Source organism: Pollachius pollachius, assembly GCF_949987615.1.
Source record: "Pollachius pollachius genome assembly, chromosome: 6".
NCBI lineage: Eukaryota > Metazoa > Chordata > Actinopteri > Gadiformes > Gadidae > Pollachius > Pollachius pollachius.
This window is the reverse complement of record NC_136939.1, coordinates 19,922,558-19,946,732: the sequence shown is the minus strand read 5'-3', so window position 1 is coordinate 19,946,732 and position 24,175 is coordinate 19,922,558. Positions and strand designations below refer to the sequence as shown.

The following is a 24,175-nucleotide window of genomic DNA, read 5'->3' as shown; positions in this document are numbered from 1 at the left end:
CATTCACAGCAGGGATGTGCAGCCTGCTAATAGAATCTGGGATATTAGGTTAGCACAGAGGGCCGGCCCCTCTCTGAGCTGGTCATATGCTCTAACACAGGTCCTCACATTGTACCGGCCCGCACAATGACAGGCCAAAGGGTGACAACGTTTTCCTCATAAGCGACTTCTTACTATTGAATTAAATTGATTACTTTATAAATATGTATATTTGGGGTAGTTTAGCCACGTGCATCTATTCTTTATTTTTTGTGGTTGCATATATAAATTAAAATGCTCTTTTCCCCATGGCGTAGTCCTATAAGAATATATAAAAGAGACAGTTTTGACATTAGGTCACAATCTCCTTTCCTCTGGTGGTAATAATGCTGAGATGACCCACATTCCAGTCATTGTACTTATATTGAATGACCATTATTCCTAATAGGCTATTTGGGACTCATTGGAAAAGAAGCGATTGGGGGAGGAATGGCAGGGTGGCTCAATACATTACTTCTGCATGCTTGGTTCTGCAGTTCAAATTGTACATCCGTCTACACATGGAAGCAGAGGACTCATTTTTTCCCCAGCCATGGGCTGCTATGGAGGATGGTTATTACGAACCGTGTGCCTGTGCTTTATCCCCCTTGGCAACAGTGAGTATGGTTATCTATGTCATTGTAGCTTTTATTACAATGTTTAATGAATGCGAATTCAAAAATTTGCATTTTCTTCACATTTATCTTAATAATAGGTTTTCTTATGCAGTGCTTATTGAGTTTATTATTTATTTATCACCTACAAAACTATGGGAATGTGATGTGTTGTGCATTGAATAACCTGTACCAGTATTAATTAATATGAGAGTAAACATGCCCTGGTCTGAAAACCATTTAAATTATATCATTAATTGTGTTTTGCTTGTTTAATTCGAAATTCCTTTATGCATGAGTATAATATGATTAAATATTAGAAACTATGGCGAAATTAAGAGCTATTTGCTGAAATAAAGGAAAAATGCATAAGATAAATGATGGAGATTTAAATGTGAAAATAACTAAACTTAAATGAGGACAGGCCATCTGATTAGTTGGGCCATCTCTGCAAACTGTCCAGTGTAATTACCAGTCGATACACATAATGACGCACACACACACACACACACACACACGCACACACACACACACACACACACACACACACACACACACACACACACACACACACACACACACAGGACAGGGCTGTCCTCACAGGAGGACAGAGGCATGGGGGTGTTTTGTATTAATGAGGGAACAGAGTAACGAGCAGATCAACTATGAACATATTTCTAGACAAGACTCCGAATACCATCCACATTAATGACCAACGACACCATCATAATTATATGTTATACACGTCATTATTTCAGCATCTGAAACTTATTAGAGCTATAATGATAATGATCAAATGCATTTATAGAGCACATTTAAGGGAGGTAAAGCGCTTAACATGGCTCTCTGCCTGCCTTGTGTGTGAGTGTGTGTCGGGAACTTTAGCGGCCGTAGGGCATCAGAACCGGGAGAGATGGCGTACCTCCACAGACAGAGACCCCCGTCTCTGTCTTGGGGCGCAGAGGGGCCAGGCCCCGCCCTTAGGAGGGGGAACATTGTATTGGAGTTAACTGAGCTTAACTTCAATAGTTTATATCTCAATCTGAATCTCAAGCAACTGTTCCTGGTCTCCTACCTGGTCTCTAACTGGTCTCTAACTGGTCTCTAACCTGGTGTCTTACTGGTGTCTCTAACCTGGTCTCTAACCTGGTGTCTCTAACCTGGTGTCTAACTTGTGTCTCTAACCTGGTGTCTCTAACCTGGTGTCTCTAACCTGGTCTCTCTAACCTGGTGTCTCTAACCTGGTGTCTCTAACCTGGTGTCTCTAACCTGGTCTCTAACCTGGTGTCTCTAACCTGGTGTCTCTAACCTGGTGTCTCTAACCTGGTGTCTCTAACCTGGTGTTTCTAACCTGGTCTGTCTAACCTGGTCTCTCTAACCTGGTGTCTCTAACTGTCTCTGGTCTCCAGCGGCGGTGAAGGTGAGCATCAGTGACCCCAGTGTGGAGGTAGTCCAGGGGGACTTTGTGCTGCTGCCCTGCTCTTTCACCACCACCGGACCCCTGACCCGACTCAACATCATCTGGACCCTGGCCCCCTTCTCCAGCCCGATGACCCCCATACAGGTAGCCTGAATCCACATAGACACTAGGTGCTGGCCTGGGATAGTGATGTCCTTGAAAGGGTGTTCCCATCTGAAAGGTTCTGGGTTCAAATCCCAATTTCTGCAGTCCACCTGAGCAAGATGCCCTATCCCAACCTGCGTATTAAAGAGTACAGTAAATCTACTTTGGATGATTGGATCATTGATGGGCCGGCTTAGCTCTAGAGGTAGAGCAGGTTGACTTGTAAGCGGAAGGTTGTTTGATCCCGGAGAGTCAAGGTGTCCTTGAGCAAGACACTTACTGCTTCATGCAAGTTGACGAGCTGGCTGTCGCCTTGAATGGTTGACACTGCCGTCTGTGTGTCAATGTGTGTATTAACCGTTGTAAATTGCTTTTGGATAAAAGCATCTGCTAAATGCCCTTAATGTAAATTAAAAAACAGATAAATAGAAGAATATTAAGCAAATCAAGGAAATAACCTTTTACCTTTTGCTTTACTATTAATCACATCCCTGCAATTGGACTTACGGAGTGTTGGACATCAGGATTTCATACAACCCAGTTTGTGAAAAGTACAAACAAATGACTCATGTATGAAGATTATAATATTGAATATGATGAATGACTCATTTTCCCTTTGAAGGTGTATTCAAGTTGACGTGCTTATGTCCTTGTTTCATATCCGTGGTTCTCCAGGTGATCGTCTACGACCACGGTCAGGTGATCGAGGACCCCACCCTCCTTGGACGAGTGAGCTTTACAGGTGAACATGTGACATCATATATTACAGTCATATCAGTAAATATGAGCATTAGGTAACGCTTTTACAAACTAACTTAAATCAATCAAAAAGAGGCCTAGCTATTGTATGTTAGCAGCATTAGCATAAATCTATAAACCCAAAAACTAATGAGAACAAATGTTAATTTACAGTAAGTAGTACATATTCAGTGTGTTTGTGTGTGTACATATGTGTGTGTGTGTGTGTGTGTGTGTGTGTGTGTGTGTGTGTGTGTGTGTGTGTGTGTTCACCAGGCGTCCCCTGGAAGGCGGACATCGTCCTGAACAACACGCGGGGGTCTGACGCCGGGGTGTACCACTGTGTGGTCAACAACCCCCCGGAGACCGGAGACCAGGGGATAGAGGAGCTGGTCTTGGATGTGCTGGGTGAGGCCCCCCCCCCCGAACCCCCTCCAGATGGAGCTCCTTTCAGCCGATCAAAACAACTTCACAATATGTTGCTTTAGACTACAGCGCCTGCTGCATGACTAAATAGTATATGATTGAGATACTTTACTTTACTCTTGATTTGTATCGGAGGACCTTAATGACATGTATCTAAAAATACAGATTCACTGTAGCTCACTTTGGATTTAAGTGTCTGCTAAATTATGAAATAGTACAACAGCTGTGGCAAGAGAAATGACAGGGTGCATGGAGGTTAGCTTCTTTGATTAATTGCCCCACACAATATTTCATGCAAATTAAAGTTGCCTCCAACATATGGCGGATAGGACCATTGAGGTGTAACTAAACACTCAAATAAATATGGAAACAATTTTAATGCAAAAGACGTATTCAAATTGGCTCGAATCCATCCCAGGTGACATAATAACTAGCCAGCACTAATTTCGGCCAATCAGACGCCAGCATGAGGTACTCAGGAGTGACTTGATGGACTTCTTGTTCTCTGATGTGTCTGTCTGTCTGTCTGTCTGTCTGTCTGTCTGTCTGTCTGTCTGTGTGTGTGTGTGTGTGTGGGGGGGGGGGGGGTTTGTCTGTGTGTGTTCCCCCAGTGCCCCCGTCCCTGCCCGTGTGCCAGTGGGAGGGGTTGGTGGAGGTGGGGGGCAGGGTGACCCTGTCCTGCAGCGTGGCGGGGGGCCACCCCACCCCAGAGCTCCAGTGGCACAAGATGGAGCCCGAGTGGATCACGCTGCCCATCAACATGGACGGTAGGACCAGCGCCTCAAAGGGACGGGGCTCATGGAGGAGCGTCAGGCGGGGCTATGGTCTAACAACACTTCTTCAAACACGTGGGCTCTGAGACATCAGCTCTCATTCCACAAAAAGAAAACACGTCTTATTTTTGGACCAAAGGGGAAGTCAAATCACGGACCAATGTATCAAGGCTCCAACGTTTCAGCTAAACAGAGCCCACAATTTTTCACAAGATGTGTATTAAGCCGTACTCCCTTGTATTAAAATAGTGAGTGTTACATGTCCCTTTTAACCCCAAAACTCCAAACTTGTTCATGGCTTAATGACCATCAGGACCCAACACATATTTTTTGTGCACAATAAAAATAAGCAATACATTGCAATCAGACAGTTAAACCATTGATCATTAGAATTTGTTAAATATACAAAGACAAATGCTAATGATAACAGATAAGCAGGGCCGTAGCACCAAATTCTGGGCCCTGTATACAAGAGGTACTGATGGGGCATGGCCTAGCGGCAGTGTGCGGCTCCTACCACTAGGGGGTGGTAGAAAATTAATTTATTTATTCCAATGGGCCCCCCTCTGCCTTGGGCTCCCCCACAACTGTCCACCTTACCCCCGCAGTCTGACGGCCCTGCAGATAAGGCATGATGGCGTATTAATTTACTTCCAGTGACCTACCTCTTGGTCAGTCACCCGACTGACCCACATGTTGGAATGGTGTGATTTCATATGGTGGATTTAAGCTTTATTTTTTTACATTAAATAAAATACATTTATAGTATGTTAGAGACTTTTTACTGTGGTATTTGCGTTTTTAACATTTCACATTCCTGTACAGTTGAGTTTGAGTTCCGTGCAACAAAAATAATGGTATGCTAATGCTAAAATCCTCCCCAACAGGAGACATGTCTGGCTGGGTGCAGATCGCCAACGTCTCCTCCCAGACGTCCGGTCTGTACCGCTGCTCCGCCTCCAACAAGCTGCACACGCAGAGCTGCTACATCAACCTGTCCATCTACACCCGTAAGGAACCGTTTACTTCCGCTTACCGTCTTTAACGCTCACGTTAAAAAACACAGGTTTAACTCCTGTCCGAAACGGGTCTTTTATTTATTTTTCAGAGGCCGATTTAAAATCCTTAATTCCAACTCTTTGAAACATATTAGTGAGTTTTATCCTAAAATGACCATGAGTGAATAGATGAGGTTAAAAAAAACCTAGGTAAATGGGCTTTTGACTTTTCTGTTTCAGCTGCTGCCGCCGCTTCCCCGAGCATCCTGCAGGGGGTGCTGCTGAGCCTGTCCATGAGCCTGCTGCTGACGGCGCTAGTGCTGCTGCTGGCCTGGCTCCGCCGCAGTGGGCAGGACGGCCGGAGGAGAGGGGCCTCGGAGGAGTCCTGTTACAACGAGATACGATACACACCCTCTCTGATGAAGCGCTCGTTTGTCTGACAAGTAACCAGAGAAAGATCTCCGTTAAGAGATGTATATATTCTTTTTTTTAACTGCGAATGCGTTTAGCCCCTACCCTATTGGCCTTCTGCTTTGCTGCATTGGGAGACTTTAGTTTGTCCGCTGTTTTAAGTTCCTTCAGGTCAAATAAACTCCACCTGGGTCAGAAGGCCTTATGATTCATGTTCTTTCTAATGAGCTAATATGAAAGTCAACATACCTATAGAGTTATTTAATCAATTAGACCTGATATTGTTCAGATATTTATTTTTGCCCTGTAGAATGGTAATTGTAAAAATAAAAATAAAAGCACTCGGGAGCTTCTCATTTGAAAACAAAAGACACAAAAGCTTTAATTTAAAGAGAAGTGTGAAATAAGACAAAAAATATGTACAGAACATTGATTAACTTAAATAAAAATACCTCCCCCCCCTTGTAAAACTAAAGTATAAAATAATGTCGGATGGAAGGACAGTTGTGCAAAAAAAAGTTATGAATTGATTCTTCGAAAATGACTGATAGGAAACTCAATTTCATAGCGAGCTCTTTGCTCAGTCAAATCTCCATCAAGCCTCAACAAAAACAGCATTCATGTAAAAAAAAAGAAAATCCAAACATTATAAAATAGATTTGTATATCTTAAATATATATGGAATTTATATACGAAACATGCGTAAACCGCATGTACAGAGACTGAAAGGAATCTACATCATCCCTTTTGAATGACACATGGGTCCGTCCAATTAGCTGTGCCTTGCTCTAGTGTGTTTGATTGGGATTGGTGGAATGACGCCGACCTGTCCAAGATGGAGTAGCCCTCAGTGTGCTTAGCAATAGTAATACTTTACAAACTCTTTACCAGCTGAACAAGAGATCCGTTTTAAACATTCAAGGTTCTAAGCAAAGCCCAGAAATGTCCTTAAAGAAAGAAAGGAAAAAAGCAGTTCAAAGTGATTCAGTATATCTACCGAAAAGCTGAAGTAAACACATATTTCACAGATACTCATACCTGGGACTTTACCATAACCCAATTAATGCGTGACTGTGCTACAAATGATGCTTATTCTATTCCTCCTTTTCCTGTATTTTTTAACATTGCCGCATATAACAAAAAGAAAGAGTAAAAAGAGGTTATCCCCGGTGGAAACCCTGAGAACGCTGTCTTTTCCTGTGGTTCACCCATTACATTGTGTGATAACCAGTCTAGAAGGCTGTCCTCTGGCACATAGGCCTGTATGGATCATAACACTGCACCAAGTCATTCACAGCTTTCACTCAGCCACACAGGGTGGAAGGAGAGCAACATATGTCAAGAGTGCCAGCTTCTGCTCCACACGTCATCTACCACAGACCGGGCCCCAGACACCAGAACCCCTGGGATATCAGAACAAGAACCCATGGAACTCTCAAATTAGAAGTAATTGGATGCCTGGAATCGGAACTCGTACGATTTTTCAAACAGAAATCCAAGGAATCAGAACACCTGGGTAGTCTTCAAATCAGAACACCTATGATTTTCCAAACATAACTCCTTGGATTCCCAAAATCAATACTCCTTCGATTCTTCAGAGCTCTTTGGATTGGGGAAATATAGGAACACCTTGGATTCTTCCAATCAGAACTCCTAGGATTGCTGCCATCAGAACGCCAAGGGTTCCTGCAATTAGAACTCCTCTAATGTGTTGATAACAGTAGTAAAGTGTGAGTAGCAACAAGATCGACCTCAGGTGACTCCCAGGGAATACTTCTAGTCAGAAAACATACTTCAGAAAACCGTTGCCGAGATGACCAAAATGTGAGGACACCGAACAACAGTGTGTGTGTGTGTGTGTGTGTGAGAAGGGAATCATAACAGGAAGAATCAGATCCCAGACTCGAAAGATCAGCAGAAAAACCCTTGTATCCATTCACAACATACCCTTTGACACAAACATTGCTCAAATAAATATTCCACCTTTATTCAATTTTTGTTTATTTCCAACTAAAACGCTGGATGTAACGGTTGCACAGCAGTTGTAGGGTAGGTTAGTAGTAGCAGAAGATGCAGTAGCAGTAGTACAACGCTAGGGGGCGGCGTACTGCAGGACAGTACATAAGAGGTGCCTGTGTGTGCATGTAAGTGTGTGAGTGATTGTGGGTGTTGGTGTGGCTGTGTGTGAGTGTGAGTGCGGGATGTGTGTGTGTGTCTGGTGGCGCCGCTTGCTAATTCAGCGCTGGACCCTGCAGTAGAGAAACGTAGCGCTGAGCGCGGCTCCTCAGAGAGAGGCGTTGGCCAGTCAGCCGAAACACGCGCTGATCAGTACGCCTATAGGAACCGCCTCGGGATCAATCAGCCTATAGGAACAGCTCTGGGAGCCGTCGACACCAGAGAATCTGGGATTCTTCAAGTAAAAAAAACAAAAACAAAAAAAGGACATTCCACTCACCAAAAAACGTAGCAAATCAAAACACAAGGCGTGTTCAGTACTCCAGTTAGTGTTCTTGTGATCAACACAATGTCACTGGTCAGTATGTTCCAGCATAGAGCCCAGTCCCAAAATCTCAAAGCTGCTAGCCGCTTCTGGGACTAGTTACCATGCATAACTAGTCGTATCTGAGACTGGTTACTAGGCTTAACTCGTGATATCTAGGCCTGTCACTAGCCATGGCTATAGTTAGCCACATCTAGGTCTGGTTACCAGGCCTAACTATAACTAGCCACATCCAGGACTGGTTACCAGGCCTCACTAGAGTCGCTCCTAGGACTGGTTACCAGGCCTAACCATAACTAGTCATTCGAGACTAACTAGAGTGTAAACTAGGCAGTAGAAGCACCACATGTTGGCCTGAGAACAAGAACCAGGTCAGCTGTGAGACGGGTTCCGTTTGGGAGAACCAATCAGCGTGTCCCAGTGAGGAGGCACAGTTTCAAACACTTCAATAAATTACAGATCAATCATCATTTGGACTTTTTGGGAGTGTGTCTTACTACTTTCCATACAGAGAAAACAAAGGAGAAAAAAGTAAGGGCACGTGCCAATTTGCATCATGTTTAGTGTCTTTGTCGTTTGGTCGTCCATGTCTGAACAGCAGCTACAGATGTCAGACGGTCCCTTAGGGTTGGCAGATCATAGTGCTGCTGATGTCAGACGGTCCCTTAGGGCTGGCAGATCATAGCGCTGCTGCTGCCGCGCCCGACTGCGTCGGAGTGAGCAATCTGTCTCCGACTCAAAAGAAAAAAAATTACGATAAAAAAAAAACGAAACAACAAAAAAACAATCTCAGTTGGAAACGACACGTCCCTTACGATCGCACTGGTCGCGGTGACCTGCCCCCGTGGGTTAGAAACCTTTTGCTGCAAACGTTGTTACTCTCTCTCCCTCCCAAAGGCCTACGAGAGCGACGGTTGTCTCTGGATTAAAGTCGTTTGCAGATGACCTTCTCACATGCATCTGCGTCGTTTCGCTGACGAGGAGAGCGCCGCTGTTAAAAGTGCGTTCAGACGACAAAGCGTGAACGCCCGACGAGTTTAGTTTGGTTTGTTTCACCCCGGCCTCCGACCTCCAGCCAAACTGGGGGTCTTTGTTTTATTGGATTGGTCCAGCAGGGCGGGGCCCCCACCCCATCAGATCTGATGGGGTGGTGTGTGTGCCTTGGCCCCAGGGCCGTGGCACAGCGGCGGGAGGAGCAGGAGGGCTCGGGGAGGGTCATCGGAGGTGCTCCAGGAGAGGCAGCTCTGTGGACTCCTCCCGTGGGGTGGCGGGGTCCCTGGAGGTCAGCAAGGGGCTGCTGTCCAGCGCCAGGGTGGCCCCAAGAGGGTCAAGGGTCACGAAGGTCTCTGGTGGAGGTACGGGAGCAATCATCTGCCAAAACAACCACCAACACAAATCAGACTGTGGAAAATCGATAACATCTAAACATGTATCTCGCCGGGTTGCAATCTGTCCCCGTCTATTGGCTACGGCGAGCTACATTGGCTATGCTAAGCTGCGTGATCGCTAACACGTGACTTATTTTATCCAATCACCGCACTAAGCTGGAACATTACCTTTACTGAAACTGAAATCGACCGTACACATAATGTGCGCTGGGTTTTCTGCATTGATTTTTGCATTAGCTCAGCAGACTATGAAAAAGCAAATCATGGCTGTGGCTGCATTGAAAAGGCTCATATCGATACCAGCTGGGGATTGCAGGGTCTCCTGGTCTGACCTGCGTGCGGACGGTCAGCAGCTGCCCGGGGTCGGCCTCCGACGCCGGCCCGTTGAAGCCCTTCTTGGCCGAAAGGCTCCACTTTCCAAAATGGCTGTCGTAATGCAGGCCGGAGCCCAGGGCGAGGCCCAGGCCCAATCCCGACCGCGGGCCTCCGCGCTGGGCCGAGCTGTCCAGGAAACTCCCCGGGCAGAAGCGCTCGGCACCGCCCAGAGGCGAGGGCCCCATGGAGCTGCTGAAGGAGAGCTGGGAGCTGGACAGGTGCTGCCCCAGCAGCCCCTGGATGGAGGAGGTGCGCTGCAGGGAGCTGAGGAGCCCCGCCTCCATCCGGCCCTCCGATTGGCTGAGCAGGGCCAAGGGGAGGGGCTGTGGGTGGTGCGGCCAACTAGGTGTCGGGCCCACAGGGTTGTCGGTACCTGAAGTGGATAAGAGGGACACTTCACACACTGGACCGACTCTGTATGCTTCAGCTACAGTAGTGGTGGGCCCGCAGTGGTACACAAAAAATGGCAGCCTGAAGAACCCCTTTAAATGTATACATCTATAATGCCTGGCTAGATTCTCTGCGGTCTACAACTACAAGGCGCTTGAGAGATTTGTGATGGGCGGAGCCATCAGGGCGGGGGCCTCACCCATAGAGGGCTGCAGGGTGGAGACGTGGGGCGGGGGCAGGCCCGAGGCGGGGGTGCTCTGGGTGGTGTGGGCGGTGGCGGGGTTGGTGGAGATGGAGGCGGAGCCTCCGCCACAGTCCGAATCCTCGATGTTCCCGCCACTGTTGCAGCCGGCGCCACAACCCTTCTGTAACCTGGATCGACGGGCCGAACAAGTGCACATTATCAAGGTCAAGTTCTTTGTTGTCCCTGAAAGCGAGTCGTTTTGCAGCCTGGATCACAATACACCAATAAACACACAACAGCAAATCAGTCAAACATAAAAGGTAGTTCGGGCAGGAGATCCGATTACAGTGCAACGACCAGAAGAGCCATTTGGAAGCAGATCTGCGCTATTTATAGATTAGGGAGCCCATGGCAGTGGAGACGGGAGGGCTCCTAGCAGCCGCCCTAAAACAACCACCTGACGGTGGCAGCTCAGGGTCTGGCTGCACGGAGCTCCTGGGCAACAGGGGAGGGCGGTTTCAGAGAGAGGGTTAAACCTCCCTGACACTCCTACTGTTACGCCCCGGCCTGTCACCTCTTATAGCGTTCAAACAAAAACGCCAGTAATGGCCTCATAAAAAACATCACAATGATGCCGATTTGAGCTGGAACAGGGAGTTCGCTTCCACTTTAAGAATAGCGGGAGCTTTTCAGATAAATACAAAAGGCCCATAAACCGGGCCCGCCTCCCTCCAGATACTTGGCCTGCCATCTTGCCCAGACTTCCAAGTCTGTCCTTGTGGGCCATGTGAGTCATGTTCTCAAACCACGGCGTAATACAGAATTTAAAGCTGATTCAATGAAGCTGTTATGGAAAGAGTCATTATTTCACTGGAGGCGATAAACTGAGTTATTGAGGGAATATCATGATAGCTGTACCTCAATCTACTTCAGGGATTATTATTGAAAAGCAAATCATTTCAGACAAATAATCTTGACGTACCTTATGGTACTTAACTGTTCAATATTTGCTCAACTGTGCCAATATTTTACTTCAACGTATTGACCTTACAACTCTAATGTAGTTTTAACAGAAAGGTTTTTACCAAGGCGAGGTAAATGCATCAAGGTTATGGCTTTACTAAACGGCTTCCGCGTAATGAGGTTATAGGTTTTACTAAAATGCCTTTTCAAACATGGAAATGCACTGAGGACACGGGGTCATCATGCAAATGAAAGATCCTTCTAGAAGTAAAGGATATTCATCATGCTGATGAATACTTCATCTAGAAGTAGAATAATTTATGCGTCCTGGGGGAGGATCATAACTTTCAATTGAGGGCTTTGAATATTTTCAGTGTGTGCGTGTGCGTGTGTGCGTGCGAGCGTGCCCGGGAGTGTGTGTGTGCACGCGTCTGCGTGTAAGCATACGTGCACATGTGCTTGTAGGAAGGTTAAAACAAGTGTGGAGGTAGGGTGTGTGTGTGTGTGTGTGTGTGTGTGTGTGTGTGTGTGTGTGTGTGTGTGTGTGTGTGTGTGTGTGTGTGTGTGTGTGTGTGTGTGTGTGTGTGTGTGTGTGTGTGTGTGTGTGTGTGTGTGTGTGGGGTATAGGGCTGGGCGATAAATCAAATTTTGATCGCGATTTTGGCATCAAACGATCACAAAACATATACAATCAAGTTTTCAATTTTCTTTGGAATATATATATTTTTTATAGAATATTTTATGAAAAGTGCAAGAACAGCTGGAATCATAATTGTACGTTATTTTGGATACGAACATTTTCTATTTGACCATTTTGTGTATTTCTTTAAAGCTAAATTTCTCAGTTACGTTAAGTGTTTTTTGGGAGAGACAGGACAACAAACCATGTTGACAAACCCAAACAAATTAATTAATAAATTGACGTCACCAAAACAACCGTGACGAGGATTTCTTCCATAACGGAGCAGCCCCAGAGCGTCAGGCCGGGCGAGTGCCGCGCTCACCTGTCCCAGCTGCTGATGAGCCAGGTGTAGATGTTCTGGGGGCTGACGGGGCCGCCCCACACCGAGCGCAGCTGGGCGTGGCCCCCGGCGTAGGAGGTGGTGAGCGGGGACACGTAGATGGGGTAGCCGATGGGCTGGTCGCACGACGAGTTGATCATGTTGCGCAGCGCCTGCTTGGCGTTCTGGATGCTGCCGCGCTCCGGGTTCCTGTTGCGCAGGAAGACCAGCTCCTGCTGCTGCCCCGCCCACAGGCCGCGCACGCACTCCCGGTTCACCTGCAGGGGTCAGGGGTCAGAGAGGTGATGTTCAGAGTCATCAAAGAATTAACCAAGTTCTCCATAAATAGGCTCCTGTCTAAAAACATGTGTCCCAGCCAAAAGCTAAGAGATATGTTCATTAAAGCTTTAATATTTCAATCACTTACTCTTAAAATATAAAGGCGTCGAGTTCCTTACAACAGGTCCATGCATGATAGTTTACATTTAAATGAACACTCTAACTACACAAATGCTAACCCATGAACGTTAGAGTAGCTATGCTACGCCACATTATACAAAATCAATGCTAACCTTGACGACCCTGAAGCTAAGGAGCCTCCCACTTGTCCTCAGGCTATGTAAACTCCATAATGGTAAATGGACTGCATTTATACAGCGCTTTGCTAACCAGTGGCCCCTCAAACCGCTTTACGACATCGCCTCACATTCACCCACTCACACACCGACGGCGGGGTCAACCGCGCAGGGCGACAGCCCGCTGGTCGGGAGCGGTCAGGGCGAGGTGCCTCGCTCAGGGACACCTCGGCGCTGAACCCCCATCGTTAGGTACACTGAGCCGATGCTGACCTTGATGACCCTGAAGCTGAGGAACCTCTTGTTGAGCATGATGATCTTGTACTCGTCGCTGCCGTCGTCCATGATGTGCCGCAGCGCCAGCAGCGAGGGCATGTTGGCCAGGATGGCCGAGCGCCACACGGGGTCGCCCTCGTGGGAGATCAGCATCTTCTCCTCGTTGGCCGTGATGGCGTCGTACAGCACTGCCGGGTCCTCGTACTCGTCAGGGGATGTGAAGTGGTCCTGGGGAGGAGGAGGAGGAGGAGGAGGAGGAGGAGGAGGAGGAGGAGGAGGAGGAGGAGGAGCAGAAGAGAGGTAACACATAAGCTCACCTGGCAAGTGGCAGGGTTTGCTCTTCTCTATTGTGCTGAGGTTTCCTTGAGCAGGATAACTTGGTATCTTCACTGCTTCCAATGAGTTGATCACTCGTACAAATAAACATTCCTCCAATCCTTCAACGAGAGGCACCCGCAGCCAACTACAGCTCAAGGCCTGCTTAACCACATCTGAATACTAAGACACTTTAGATCCAGCATCTGCTACACGATTGAATGCTTCTATAAATAACTTGGTTGCACAAAAAATAACCAATTGATTCAGAGAGGGTTGTGAAGAGCATGCACAGATCTGATCCACGGCGTACCTGGTGAAGTTTAAGGGACATCCGCACCCCCGGAGCCACCACCCGGTTAAGCAGGTCCATGTCCGCAAACACCCACTCGTCCCTGGGAGACGTGATGCGGAAGTCCCCCTTGAAGAGGGCATGGAGCCCGTACAGGAAGGGCTCCAGGCTGGAGTGGGGGCACACACAACACAGTTAACCCACTGAATTACTGGGGACGTATGCCAACAGTAACATTTTGGAAAAAAATAAAATAAACATTTGCGGTTCATAGGGAGTACTAGACCGTGGAGTGAAGTGGGATAGACTATGGTGTGTGTGTTTGTGTGTGTGTGCGTGCGTGGCAGGGGTTACCTGGCGGACATGCTGTGTGAGGCAGTGCCCAGGGCTCTTCTACCCAGAATGCACAGGCCGAAGCAGAGATTCACCAGAGCCGAGTCCCTCTCGCTGTTCACAGGCTGCAACACAACATCATTAAAACGTCCACAACAGAGTCAGGGGGCATTGTTCATACGGAGGGTACAGATGCTTCACACCTCCTCCCGGAAGCACAACGAACACGAGGAGATAACCAGCCAGGACCTTTGCACAGAACTGTTATTATCTCAACAAACTCAACACCGTAATCAAGGGTCGCAATCAAGTGCAGTGTTCACAACAACTGTATGGAGTAATGGCTCCATGCTGTAGCTCCTTAATGCGTTAACCTGCTGCTCCTGTGTGTGTCTCTTTGCTTGTGCGTGTGCCTGTATGAGTGGCGGTGTGTGTGTGTGTGTATGTGCATGTTGTTTGCTAGCTTGGTGTATGCATCTATGCGTATTGTGTGTTGCGTGCACACACACACACACACACAATATGTATGTCTGTGTGTCCATGCGGGCCTACCGTTTGCCTCCTGCTGTTGCAGTACTGGATCCAGTCAAGGTAGACCACGCAGAAGGCAGAAGGGGTGATGCCGGCAGCGCGGTGGTCGTAGTCCTCGTCGATGTTGAGGTTGAAGGTGGGGTCGCTGTCCACGTAGCCCGGCCCCAGGCAGGGCCTCAGGGCCTCCTGCACCGCCTCGTTCAGCAGCCAGTCCTCCAGCTTACTGGAGCGGTTCACGTAGTAGATGATGCTCTGGTGGAGGGAAACAGGCAGTATCATGTGCTGTTATTAGAGTACATGATGCTCTGGTGGAGGGAAACAGGCAGCATCATGTACTGTTATTAGAGTAGATGACGCTCTGGTGGAGGGAAACAGGCAGCATCATGTACTGTTATTAGAGTAGATGATGCTCTGGTGGAGGGAAACAGGCAGCATCATGTACTGTTATTAGAGTAGATGACGCTCTGGTGGAGGGAAACAGGCAGCATCATGTACTGTTATTAGAGTAGATGATGCTCTGGTGGAGGGAAACAGGCAGTATCATGTGCTGTTATTAGAGTAGATGATGCTCTGGTGGAGGGAAACAGGCAGTATCATGTGCTGTTATTAGAGGAGTAGCTGGTTCTCTAGAAGTATTTTATATTTAGTAAAAACAAAATATACAATAGTGTTCTTCACAGAGTAGATGATACTCTGGTGGAAGCCAAAACTAAATATAAAATAGTGTTCTTCACATAGATGATACTCTGGTGGAAGTAAAAACTAAAGATAAAATGCTGTTCTACACAGAGTAGATGATACTCTTAAGGCCAAAGGCCCACAGCCAGGGCGTCAGGAGCCGGCACAGACGCAATATAAGGTTCTAAAATGTTTGCATCCTATTTAAAGCGAGCTTGGGCTTTTTCTTGGTTAAAATATGACCCCATTGCTTGTGTTAAGCTACCAATATGAGGGGAAATCGGCGTACTGCATGCTCTGGGCTCTATTCCATTATTAAATAAGGAGGAGAGAGCTAGTGCACAGAGTGACTGCTAGCCCAAGGGTTTTGGGTTGAAATCCAAAGCACACAGTCTGCCGGTAGAGTGCCTAACTTCCTATCTGCACATCAATGAAATCACCTCTAAGTGCTTTGAGTATCTTTGGATAAAAACATCTATTAAATAAATCGAACCAAACCCGGTTCACACATTAAATAATATTCTGTCTGCTGCAACCCTGTTCTTTTAAATCTAGGCTGAAGTATTTTCTTTTTGACACTGCTTTTCATCCAATTACATTTGAGACTTTAATTCTAAGTATTTTTTATTGCGGTGAAATGTTCTTATGTGTGTATTACGCATTTTATCTTAAATACTCTTAATGTTTCATGTGCAGCACTTTGAATTGCAATGTTGCTGAAATGCGCTGCACTCACTCGGTTGGGAAGTAAAGAAACTCAATGGTAAATAATACCCCCAAAAAGCAAACTTTATTACAACATCTGCCGCCCCCCCGTGGCGGGGCAGCGCTTCCAACGGTCTCGGGGTAATGATACGTCTGATGTGCTGACGCGGGGGCCCGCTTGATGCCGAGCCGAGCATGTGGATGGGATCATGACACAGTCCAGCAGCCAGGCCTGTGTAAGCACTCTGCAGGCCTGTGGTGGCGGTGGGAGCCAGGGCTGCTGCTGACGCCGGGCTACCCTGCCTACTGGGGAGGACATTGCTCGTAGCCACAAGGCCGATGGGGGGGAGGGGGGGGGGGGGGAACGCACCGCCGCACGACGTCAGAGGAAACATCATTAAATTCCCATCTGAGACACCGAGTGCAGCCGCAGCACTCCCTGGCATGGTACCATGCGATTGTGTTTTTCTTTTTACTTACACGTGTGCGTGCGTGCATGTGTGCATGTACGCGTGTGTAAATGCAGAATCTCTGCGAAGCGCATTTTATGACCTCAGTTGTGCACTTTGTTGATTTAGCCCTTGTGTTGAGACCAAACTGTAAATCTTGAGAGGTCACCATTATAAAACAGAAAAAGAAAATCCAACCCTGGTCTGTGCGATTTCAGGGGCTGCTCTACACTGTCAGCTTGGCTCTTTTATAGGAACTATGTCAATACCGCACTTGGAAGTTTCTGATTCTGATTGTGTGCTTGATTAATGGCAGTTTCTGAGTTCTCGGCTTCCGCACTACTGAATGGCGTTGACTCAAGCCAAAAACGTCAACGTTATCATGTTCACACTACAGGACATTTATCCCGATTTGTAAATGACTTTCCCCATCCACCTCTGGTCAGCAAAGCCCTGATTTCTTTGATGGTTCTCATGATTTCCTTGCAAGAATATCCTGTGCTGTAGGGTATGTTTGGATGGGATTCTACTTCCCCAAACCAGATAAACATTGAACCTAACATGTTAAATGTTTAAGATCCAATAGTCTGTACTTTGGCGGTACACAGACGAAGAGTCTAACATGCGGTGTATGGATCGTCACGTAGGAAAGACGAGGGCCGACTTGGAGCCACGCTGACCGCTACTTGCCGCAGAAGCAGCAGCGGAAAACAAGAAAGTTTGAAGGATTTGCGAAAATAGTGGCCACCGACTCCCACTGCTCAGTCCATGTTAGCTACATCTAATGACCTCATCGTTAGTTCTTTAGTTATTGAAGATGCCCATAATGTTAGCTAAATGGTAAATGGACGGCATTTATACAGGGCTTTTCTAACCAGTGGCAACTCAAAGCGCTTTACAATACTGCCTAATATTCACCCATTCATTCACACATTCACACACCGATGCCACGCAAGGGGAAAGCCAACCTCCTGAGCCACATGCCGCCCGTTGTTCACTCTAAGAACACGTTTTTGATCCCGAGATTGCAATCGTGTTGTGGTGTTGGCAAGTCTGTTGCCTTCCACCCACGTCACGAGCAAAACTGTTAAACGTAGCCTCATCTATCGTGAGGTGTGTGGTTGTTTTCCAAATTAGAATAATAGTCTAGTGTGCACCAGTTACAATTAGAAGCAGATAATTCTACCGCCCTACACAGGAGGCTGTAAAAGTGTTGCCTACTGTCAATTGTATTAGCTAGGTTCTCTTCTTTAGGGCCACGTTCACAAACATGATAAACCATAATATCGTGTAGCAAAATATTCAGAAGCACAATAAATCATAGCAAGCCTACGGACATTCATCATATTGGCAGTCCCAAATGATATCGTACAGTATTTTATCCCGAGCGCCCTGCCAAATCCGGCACCTGCAGAAAACCATCTGCTAAACATGCATGTGTGCATGGGCCCACCTTGACGTAGTAGGTGATGAGGATCTTGCGCAGGTCAAACACCTGCAGCATGGAGGCGGCGTTGTTGTCGCTGATGCTGTAGCCCTCCAGCACGTACTTGGTGGCGGCCACCTCCCAGGCCAGCCAGCGCTGGCCAAAGGCGGCGTTGAAGGACAGCATGTGGGGCAGGTGGCCCGGCTCACAGCAGCAGCAGCCCTCGTCCTCCTCCACCCCCTCCGTGATGGCCTCCACCTCCCGCTGCTGGCAGTACGTCCCTGGGGAGACGGGGAGGGGGGAGGGAGGGAGAGGTGGTGAAGCAGCTGGAGGTGTAAGGGGCTCAAGAGGAGCTCCCTCCCCAGGGCGGAGGATGAGCTGGGTGGCCGGTTTGGCCTTGTTTGACCGTTTGGTTTTACCGGTTGCAGATGAACACCACAGATTTTACAGTTGATAATTTTCCCCCTTTTAGCCCCCCAAACACGTCCGTAATGCAAAAAGATATAAAGTTTGTAAGATAACAAAAAATACAAACATTTATAAATAAACAATGACTTTAGGGTTGATTTTAACCAATAAACAGAAATAGCGTCAAACAGTGTGAACCCCCCCCGCCCCCAAGAAGATACACTTTTACACTATAATTATGTAGTTCAGTTCTTTCCTAGGTGTTCATTTTAAGCACTGTCATTTAAAAAGGTCAACCCCCCCCATGCAACACTGATGCTTGGGTATCTCTCTCCCAGAAACACCTCTAATGACTCTGCCCAGTCACTCCTATCTCTAGCATCGGGTCTAATCATCTCTTTTCATTCGGCTTGGAGACGCTGCCGTGCTGATCAATGGAAATGGCCGTCCAAAATCGTTGAGCAGCGATTTGCGACCGGAACTCTTAAACGTCGACACGTGAATTCCCCTCACGAAGGAAGACATCCTTCTTTGTACATCGGGTGTTTTCAACGTGTATAGAAAAATGGCAATCCGTCCCCCCCGATGCAGAATTCTCAGCCGGGCCCGGTAACTAGATCTGCTCCGTTGCGAAGCCCGGGACCGAACACCACTGACCTCTGAACTCCAGGCCGCGGAGCTGGAAGGTGACCAGGCCGTTGCCGATCTCGATGATGTGCACCAGGGCGTTGAGGTAGTCGGAGGCCAGGATGAAGCAGTCCCCCGTGCTGTAGTTCCCCCAGCGGCCCAGCACCAGGTCCCCGCACAGCGAGTGCTGCAGCGAGCGGCTCAGGTGCTCGTAGAAGATGGAGTTCAGGTTGTTGTCGTCCGCGCCTTGGGAGAGGCGGATACCGAGAGATCAGAGAGGAAGAGGAACGAAAAAAGGAAGGAAGGAAGAAAGGAGAGACCGAGAGAAAAAGAAAAAGAGGAAAAATAAGGAACGAAGGAAAGGATGAAAAAGAGGGACGGAGCAAGAGAGCAAGAGAGCAAAACACATCATGGGGAGGGTTCGAGAAAACGAAAAGGGTTATGTTTCTGAGACGGAGGGAAGGAGAAGGGGCGCTGGGGTTTTTATACCTGGGTTCCGGTCCAACTGGGTGGCCAGCCTCGTGTTGGAATGGTCCACTCGCTTGGTACTGCGGAAGGCAAAGGAAATAATAACGAAAAGCGCTTATCCCTTCTGTCCCTCCCGAGACAGAAGGGAGGAAGACACGGTTCACTTAATGCTTAAAAAAAAGAAACCTACTTGTAGTCGCGCTCCCAGAACTTGACGGGCCGGGTGTAGGACGTGACGAACACGGCGCTGCCCAGCACGGGGTTGAGGGGGGTGGAGAAGAAGGCGGAGAACACAGCCTGCACAAACAGCACGGCCGAGTCTGGGGCAACACGAGTGGGTTAAGGACGTCTGGAGCCGAACAGACAGGCCCCCCCCCCTCCGATCGAGCCGTGGTTAAACCCCTGAAGGACCCTGCGACACATGCTCCGGCTCCCCAGACCCACCACCAAGGACAATTCTGGACTCCTTGTTCTTTGAGGCCTTGCGTTGCACTTAGAATTCACTCGTGCTGTTATGCACTTAAAAGCAAATAAATAAATAAATGTAACCTTGTTTCGCTGATTCCTATATCTACTTGGCACTCTGTACAGACAGGGGAGGGGGCGGTGTGTTCTGCAATACTTTCTTAATGCAGCACTGCTTTTAGTAGCTCCTCCGATTTAGAATTGTATGCTTTGATGTCTTTGCCAGCAGCGCTTGTAAGTTGCTTCGGATAAAACTGCCTGCCGCCTAATGACTATGTGTAAATGTCGTTCTGGTTCATACTCGTCTGTCACCGAACAACACAAGACTCGTTTGAATCATCACCTTTCCAAATCTTAAGCGCCCTAATAAGACAGAGGTTTAATGGGATGATAGCTCTGGGAAGCGCTCCTGTAGATCTACAAAGCACCAGGACGTCCTCCCCCCAGGGGGAACTGGTGGAGACGGGGACGGGGTGGGGACGGGGTGAGCACTGTGGGCGTGGCCGAAGGATACGAGGCACGGCGAAGGGCTGGGCGAAGGCGTGGAAGGCGGAGCCCCAGGTGATCTGCCAGGGGGCGATGTAGGTCAGCACGAAGCGCAGCTTGTAGAGCAGGTCCCACATCTAGGGAGGAGGAACACACACATTCAAAAACACACACACACACACACTCGTATAGATATGGGCACACATTTAAAACACCAAGACAGATGCACCCATTCAAAACACACACACACAAAAACACTCAAGAATTCTCACACACCCAACCACACTTGTGTGTGTAGCGTACTGGAAAGATCACGACTCAACAGTGACCGCAACGCCGGGTGTAATGGCACCATACGTACATACGCACAAGTCTTGTTTTTCCCCTCGTGAGGGTCAGTGTGCTTGGGGGGGCGTCTCCTTCTCACCTTGCTGAAGAGGATGGACATGAAGTAGTAGTCGAGCAGGAAGGTCTCGGAGAAGTGGGGGTAGTCGAAGTGGAAGAAGAGCGTGGTGAAACACAGCGTGACGTACTGCAGGGACGGGGCGCAGAACGACGAGCGCATCAGCTTCATCCCCGCGATGGAGATAAAGAGAGCCCGGCTACTGATGGGCGAGACGGAGACACACAAAGAGACAGAGACATTACACAGAGCACGAGAGATGGGACATTACACAGAGCACGAGAGATGGGACATAACACAGAGCGAGAGAGGGACATAACATAGAGCGAGAGAGGGACATAACACACACAGAGGAAGGCGGAGAGAGAGAGAGAGACACACACACACACGCACAGGACAAAGAGAAACATACAAAGACAGAGAGAAGGAGACACAGACAGACAAAGTTTAAAATGTGCAAGAGACTGCGTATTAGACTTGTGGTAAAATTTTTGTCATAGTGGACGGAAATCCCACCCCTGCTGTGTGGTAACACGTTACACATTAGTGAGGGCCTTTAAACACCTCCGCACGTGAGGATCTTCTAAAAGTGAAAGCTAATTTTCACTTGCGGCACTTTAACACATGCAGTGCCGATTGCTGACAAGCTCGCTGGGAACAGATCTGACTGTGAGGAAGACCAAGATAACGAGGATTAAGGCTTCAATGATAGATCAGCCTTGGGGAGAAGAGTGTCCTCATATGATTGTGACCCTGATCTGTAGGAGCCGATGACAGCACCTGACTGACATCGGAATTTTTTCTATTGCTACTAATCGACTATATTGATATTCTGAATTACTTTGGCGTTTTTTCTAAAAAAAAATATGCAATCACTTTTTTAATTTCTCTTTACTGCCGTGTACATAATACTGTGATATCTGAATTTCCCTTCTTACATAAATAGACTACATCTTAAGTTTGCAAATACGTTTTGTATACGTTGAGTGATATTAGAAAAATAAACAACATTGTATGGAGAGGATATTCTATATATATATATATATATATAAAATCTAAAATACAGAGTGCAGTCCTGCAAATGGTTATGGAGCAGTGGACTGAGTGTGTGTGTCGAACCAATTTCAGCGTCTTGCTCAAGGGCACGGAAGTCCAAGGAAGGAGCATGCTCCTGTTTTGAGTGCAGAGGAGGACAGCGGAGTGAGGAGGGAAGGGGAGGACGGGGGAGGACAAAGGGAAGGGAAGCAGCTTACTAGATGTCCAGCTCCTTGTGGTTCTGGCCCACGCTGCGGGCCTCGGTGGTCAGGGAGTTGAGCACCACGGCGGGGTAGATGAAGTACTTCTCCACGCACTGCAGCCAGGCGTACAGCTTCTCGAACCACATCAGCTGGGCTGCGTCTGGGGAGGGTCGGCGGCGTGTGAGTCATTAGCCGCTCGAGCACACGCCTTTTTACCTCGAGTGGCTCACGGCGCGAGGCCCGAGGACAATCAGAGCACAGTGTCGGCTGTGAGTGCTGCACAGCCTCCTCTCTAAAGGAAAATACACTGAGTGGAGAGTGGCTTAAGGTGTCGTTTATATTAGCATCAGGTCAAAATGGAGGAAGAAGAAATTCTTATTCTGCATCCTACATTTAGAAATGTATTGAATGATCCTTTGTTGGTTTTGTGTGAGGACATCAGAACAAGGTGGACGCTAACACATTTATCTAATCGTTCCAGAAAACTAAACAATTATCCGAAGCTTATGAGTATGTACTCGGGCCGGTAACGTGAATCTATATTTTTAATGGATCTTTGTTCTTTAATGGACCGGACCATGTGGACTGACTGAAAAGTGTATCTTTTGAGGATCAAGAGAGAGAGCTACTGTAGGCCAGCTGAACATGTAGCCCAATGGCTCCCTGACAGAATTGTGTCAGGTGAGGTCCACTGACCTCGGACCTCAAACTGGCTGTACTCTCTGGAGCGAAGCACGGGATGGGCCAGGCAGAACCAGGGCAGCTGCTTCCGGAGCTGGGGCAGCAGGTAGTGGGTGAAGAAACCAACCACCCCCGCAAGGATGTACAGCACCAAGCTCAGGGCCGGCTGGCAGAGAGACAGAGAGACAGTGTGGACAGAGACAGATGGGGGAAGAGGGAGAGAGACGGAGTGGAACGGAGAAACATAGATTATCATCACTCATCATCGTTATCATTTTATTGTTAACAGCTGTTATGTCAATTGAAATCTTTATTGAAAGACGGAAAGAAAAAGACAGTGGGACTGTAGGAGCAGGGAAAAAGGATGGAGACACAATAGAAAAGAAAGCGGAAGGAGATAGAAAGAAAGATGTAAAAAATAAATAAAGAAGAGAGGTGTCTGCTATAGTGAGTCCAGTGAGGATATTTAGAGGAAAATAAAGAGGGAGAAGGAATAGAAAGAAGGATTAAAAAAATAAACAGAAACAGAGGTGTCTGCTATAGTGAGTCCAGGGGGAATATAAAGAGAAAAAAAAGGAAAAGAAACCAGCAAGAGAACCAAAGAAAGATTTAAAGAAATTATAAATAGGCTGACACAGAGGTGTCTGCTACAGTGAGTCCAGGGGGATAGAAAGAGCAAAGACAGACAGTGGCCAACCAGATGAGGTGTCAGTCAGACCACAGACTGGCTGTCAGACCTGCAGTGCGATGAAGACCGTGCTGGCGCTGATGGCGAAGGTGATCACGGCCATGAGGGGACACATCACCAGGTCCGAGTGGAGAATCTCTTTCTGCAGGAACACACAGAATATAGTACGCACCTTTGTAAACACACACACACACACACACACACGTACACTACACACCTGACTGGGGTATGTTGTAACACCTGGGTGGAGGAGACGGGTGTGTGTGTGTGTGGAGGTGGAGGGGTGTGGTGGGTCGGTGTGGGCAGGGGAGTGGTTAAACCTCAGGGAGGGGGTGACAGGGCTTAATGTGTGTGGAGTAGTGTGGTCGCAATACTGGATTTTGTAGCTTCGATACAATACCTTGAAGAATATCGATATTAAATACCATTTGCAATGCCACGGGGCAATATTAACGCACATTGAGGGCGATCACTTTGTTCTTTTATTAGCAGATAAAAATAACAGGGCTTTAACTTGATAACGGGGTACGACGGCAGAATGACTGTAGTGAAGTGAGACAGCGGGAGACAGCAGTGCGACTGAGTAAGAGAGAGGGCGGGGGTATGTGGGCACTGAAGCGCTGTGTGTTGTCTGTCAGCTCGCTATCGGGAGAAGAGAGTGAGGAAGCGCCGCTGGTACCGGTGTGTCGATACTGCAGAAAATGAGCACTGAAACCGTTTCAAATATTCAGTATCGATATGCAATCGAAAAACCTCTATTTTTGACAACACTAGTGTGGAGTTGTAGG

The 24,175-nt window shown here is 47.7% G+C and overlaps 2 protein-coding genes across 3 annotated transcripts in view; one reads left to right on the top strand and one right to left on the bottom strand.

The window, feature by feature from the left end:
- Positions 1 to 571: 571 nt before the first annotated feature.
- Positions 572 to 5,571, top strand: LOC307077215 (immunoglobulin superfamily member 11; the record flags this gene model as incomplete). The annotated part of the gene is made up of 7 exons (XM_079738553.1): positions 572 to 635; positions 2,042 to 2,196; positions 2,872 to 2,938; positions 3,211 to 3,342; positions 3,972 to 4,127; positions 5,021 to 5,143; positions 5,372 to 5,571. 7 exons carry the CDS (start codon positions 572 to 574, stop codon positions 5,569 to 5,571), a joined length of 897 nt encoding a protein of 298 aa, XP_079594679.1.
- A 433-nt stretch (positions 5,572 to 6,004) lies between these two features.
- LOC307076767 (pecanex-like protein 3) overlaps positions 6,005 to 24,175 on the bottom strand; it is a 35,310-nt gene continuing 17,139 nt past the window's right edge. For both annotated transcript variants that reach the window (XM_079737876.1, XM_079737877.1), the window contains 17 exons: positions 23,437 to 23,529; positions 22,715 to 22,865; positions 22,034 to 22,178; positions 20,805 to 20,982; positions 20,406 to 20,514; positions 19,617 to 19,746; positions 19,448 to 19,506; positions 18,989 to 19,204; positions 17,951 to 18,204; positions 14,687 to 14,917; positions 14,156 to 14,259; positions 13,823 to 13,970; positions 13,192 to 13,422; positions 12,347 to 12,621; positions 10,395 to 10,567; positions 9,763 to 10,178; positions 6,005 to 9,413 (listed from right to left, as the gene is read on the bottom strand). In XM_079737876.1, coding sequence (XP_079594002.1) covers positions 9,258 to 9,413; positions 9,763 to 10,178; positions 10,395 to 10,567; positions 12,347 to 12,621; positions 13,192 to 13,422; positions 13,823 to 13,970; positions 14,156 to 14,259; positions 14,687 to 14,917; positions 17,951 to 18,204; positions 18,989 to 19,204; positions 19,448 to 19,506; positions 19,617 to 19,746; positions 20,406 to 20,514; positions 20,805 to 20,982; positions 22,034 to 22,178; positions 22,715 to 22,865; positions 23,437 to 23,529 — 3,069 coding nt within the window. In that variant the 3' untranslated portion in view covers positions 6,005 to 9,257. The remainder of the gene's footprint in view (positions 9,414 to 9,762; positions 10,179 to 10,394; positions 10,568 to 12,346; positions 12,622 to 13,191; positions 13,423 to 13,822; positions 13,971 to 14,155; positions 14,260 to 14,686; positions 14,918 to 17,950; positions 18,205 to 18,988; positions 19,205 to 19,447; positions 19,507 to 19,616; positions 19,747 to 20,405; positions 20,515 to 20,804; positions 20,983 to 22,033; positions 22,179 to 22,714; positions 22,866 to 23,436; positions 23,530 to 24,175) is intronic.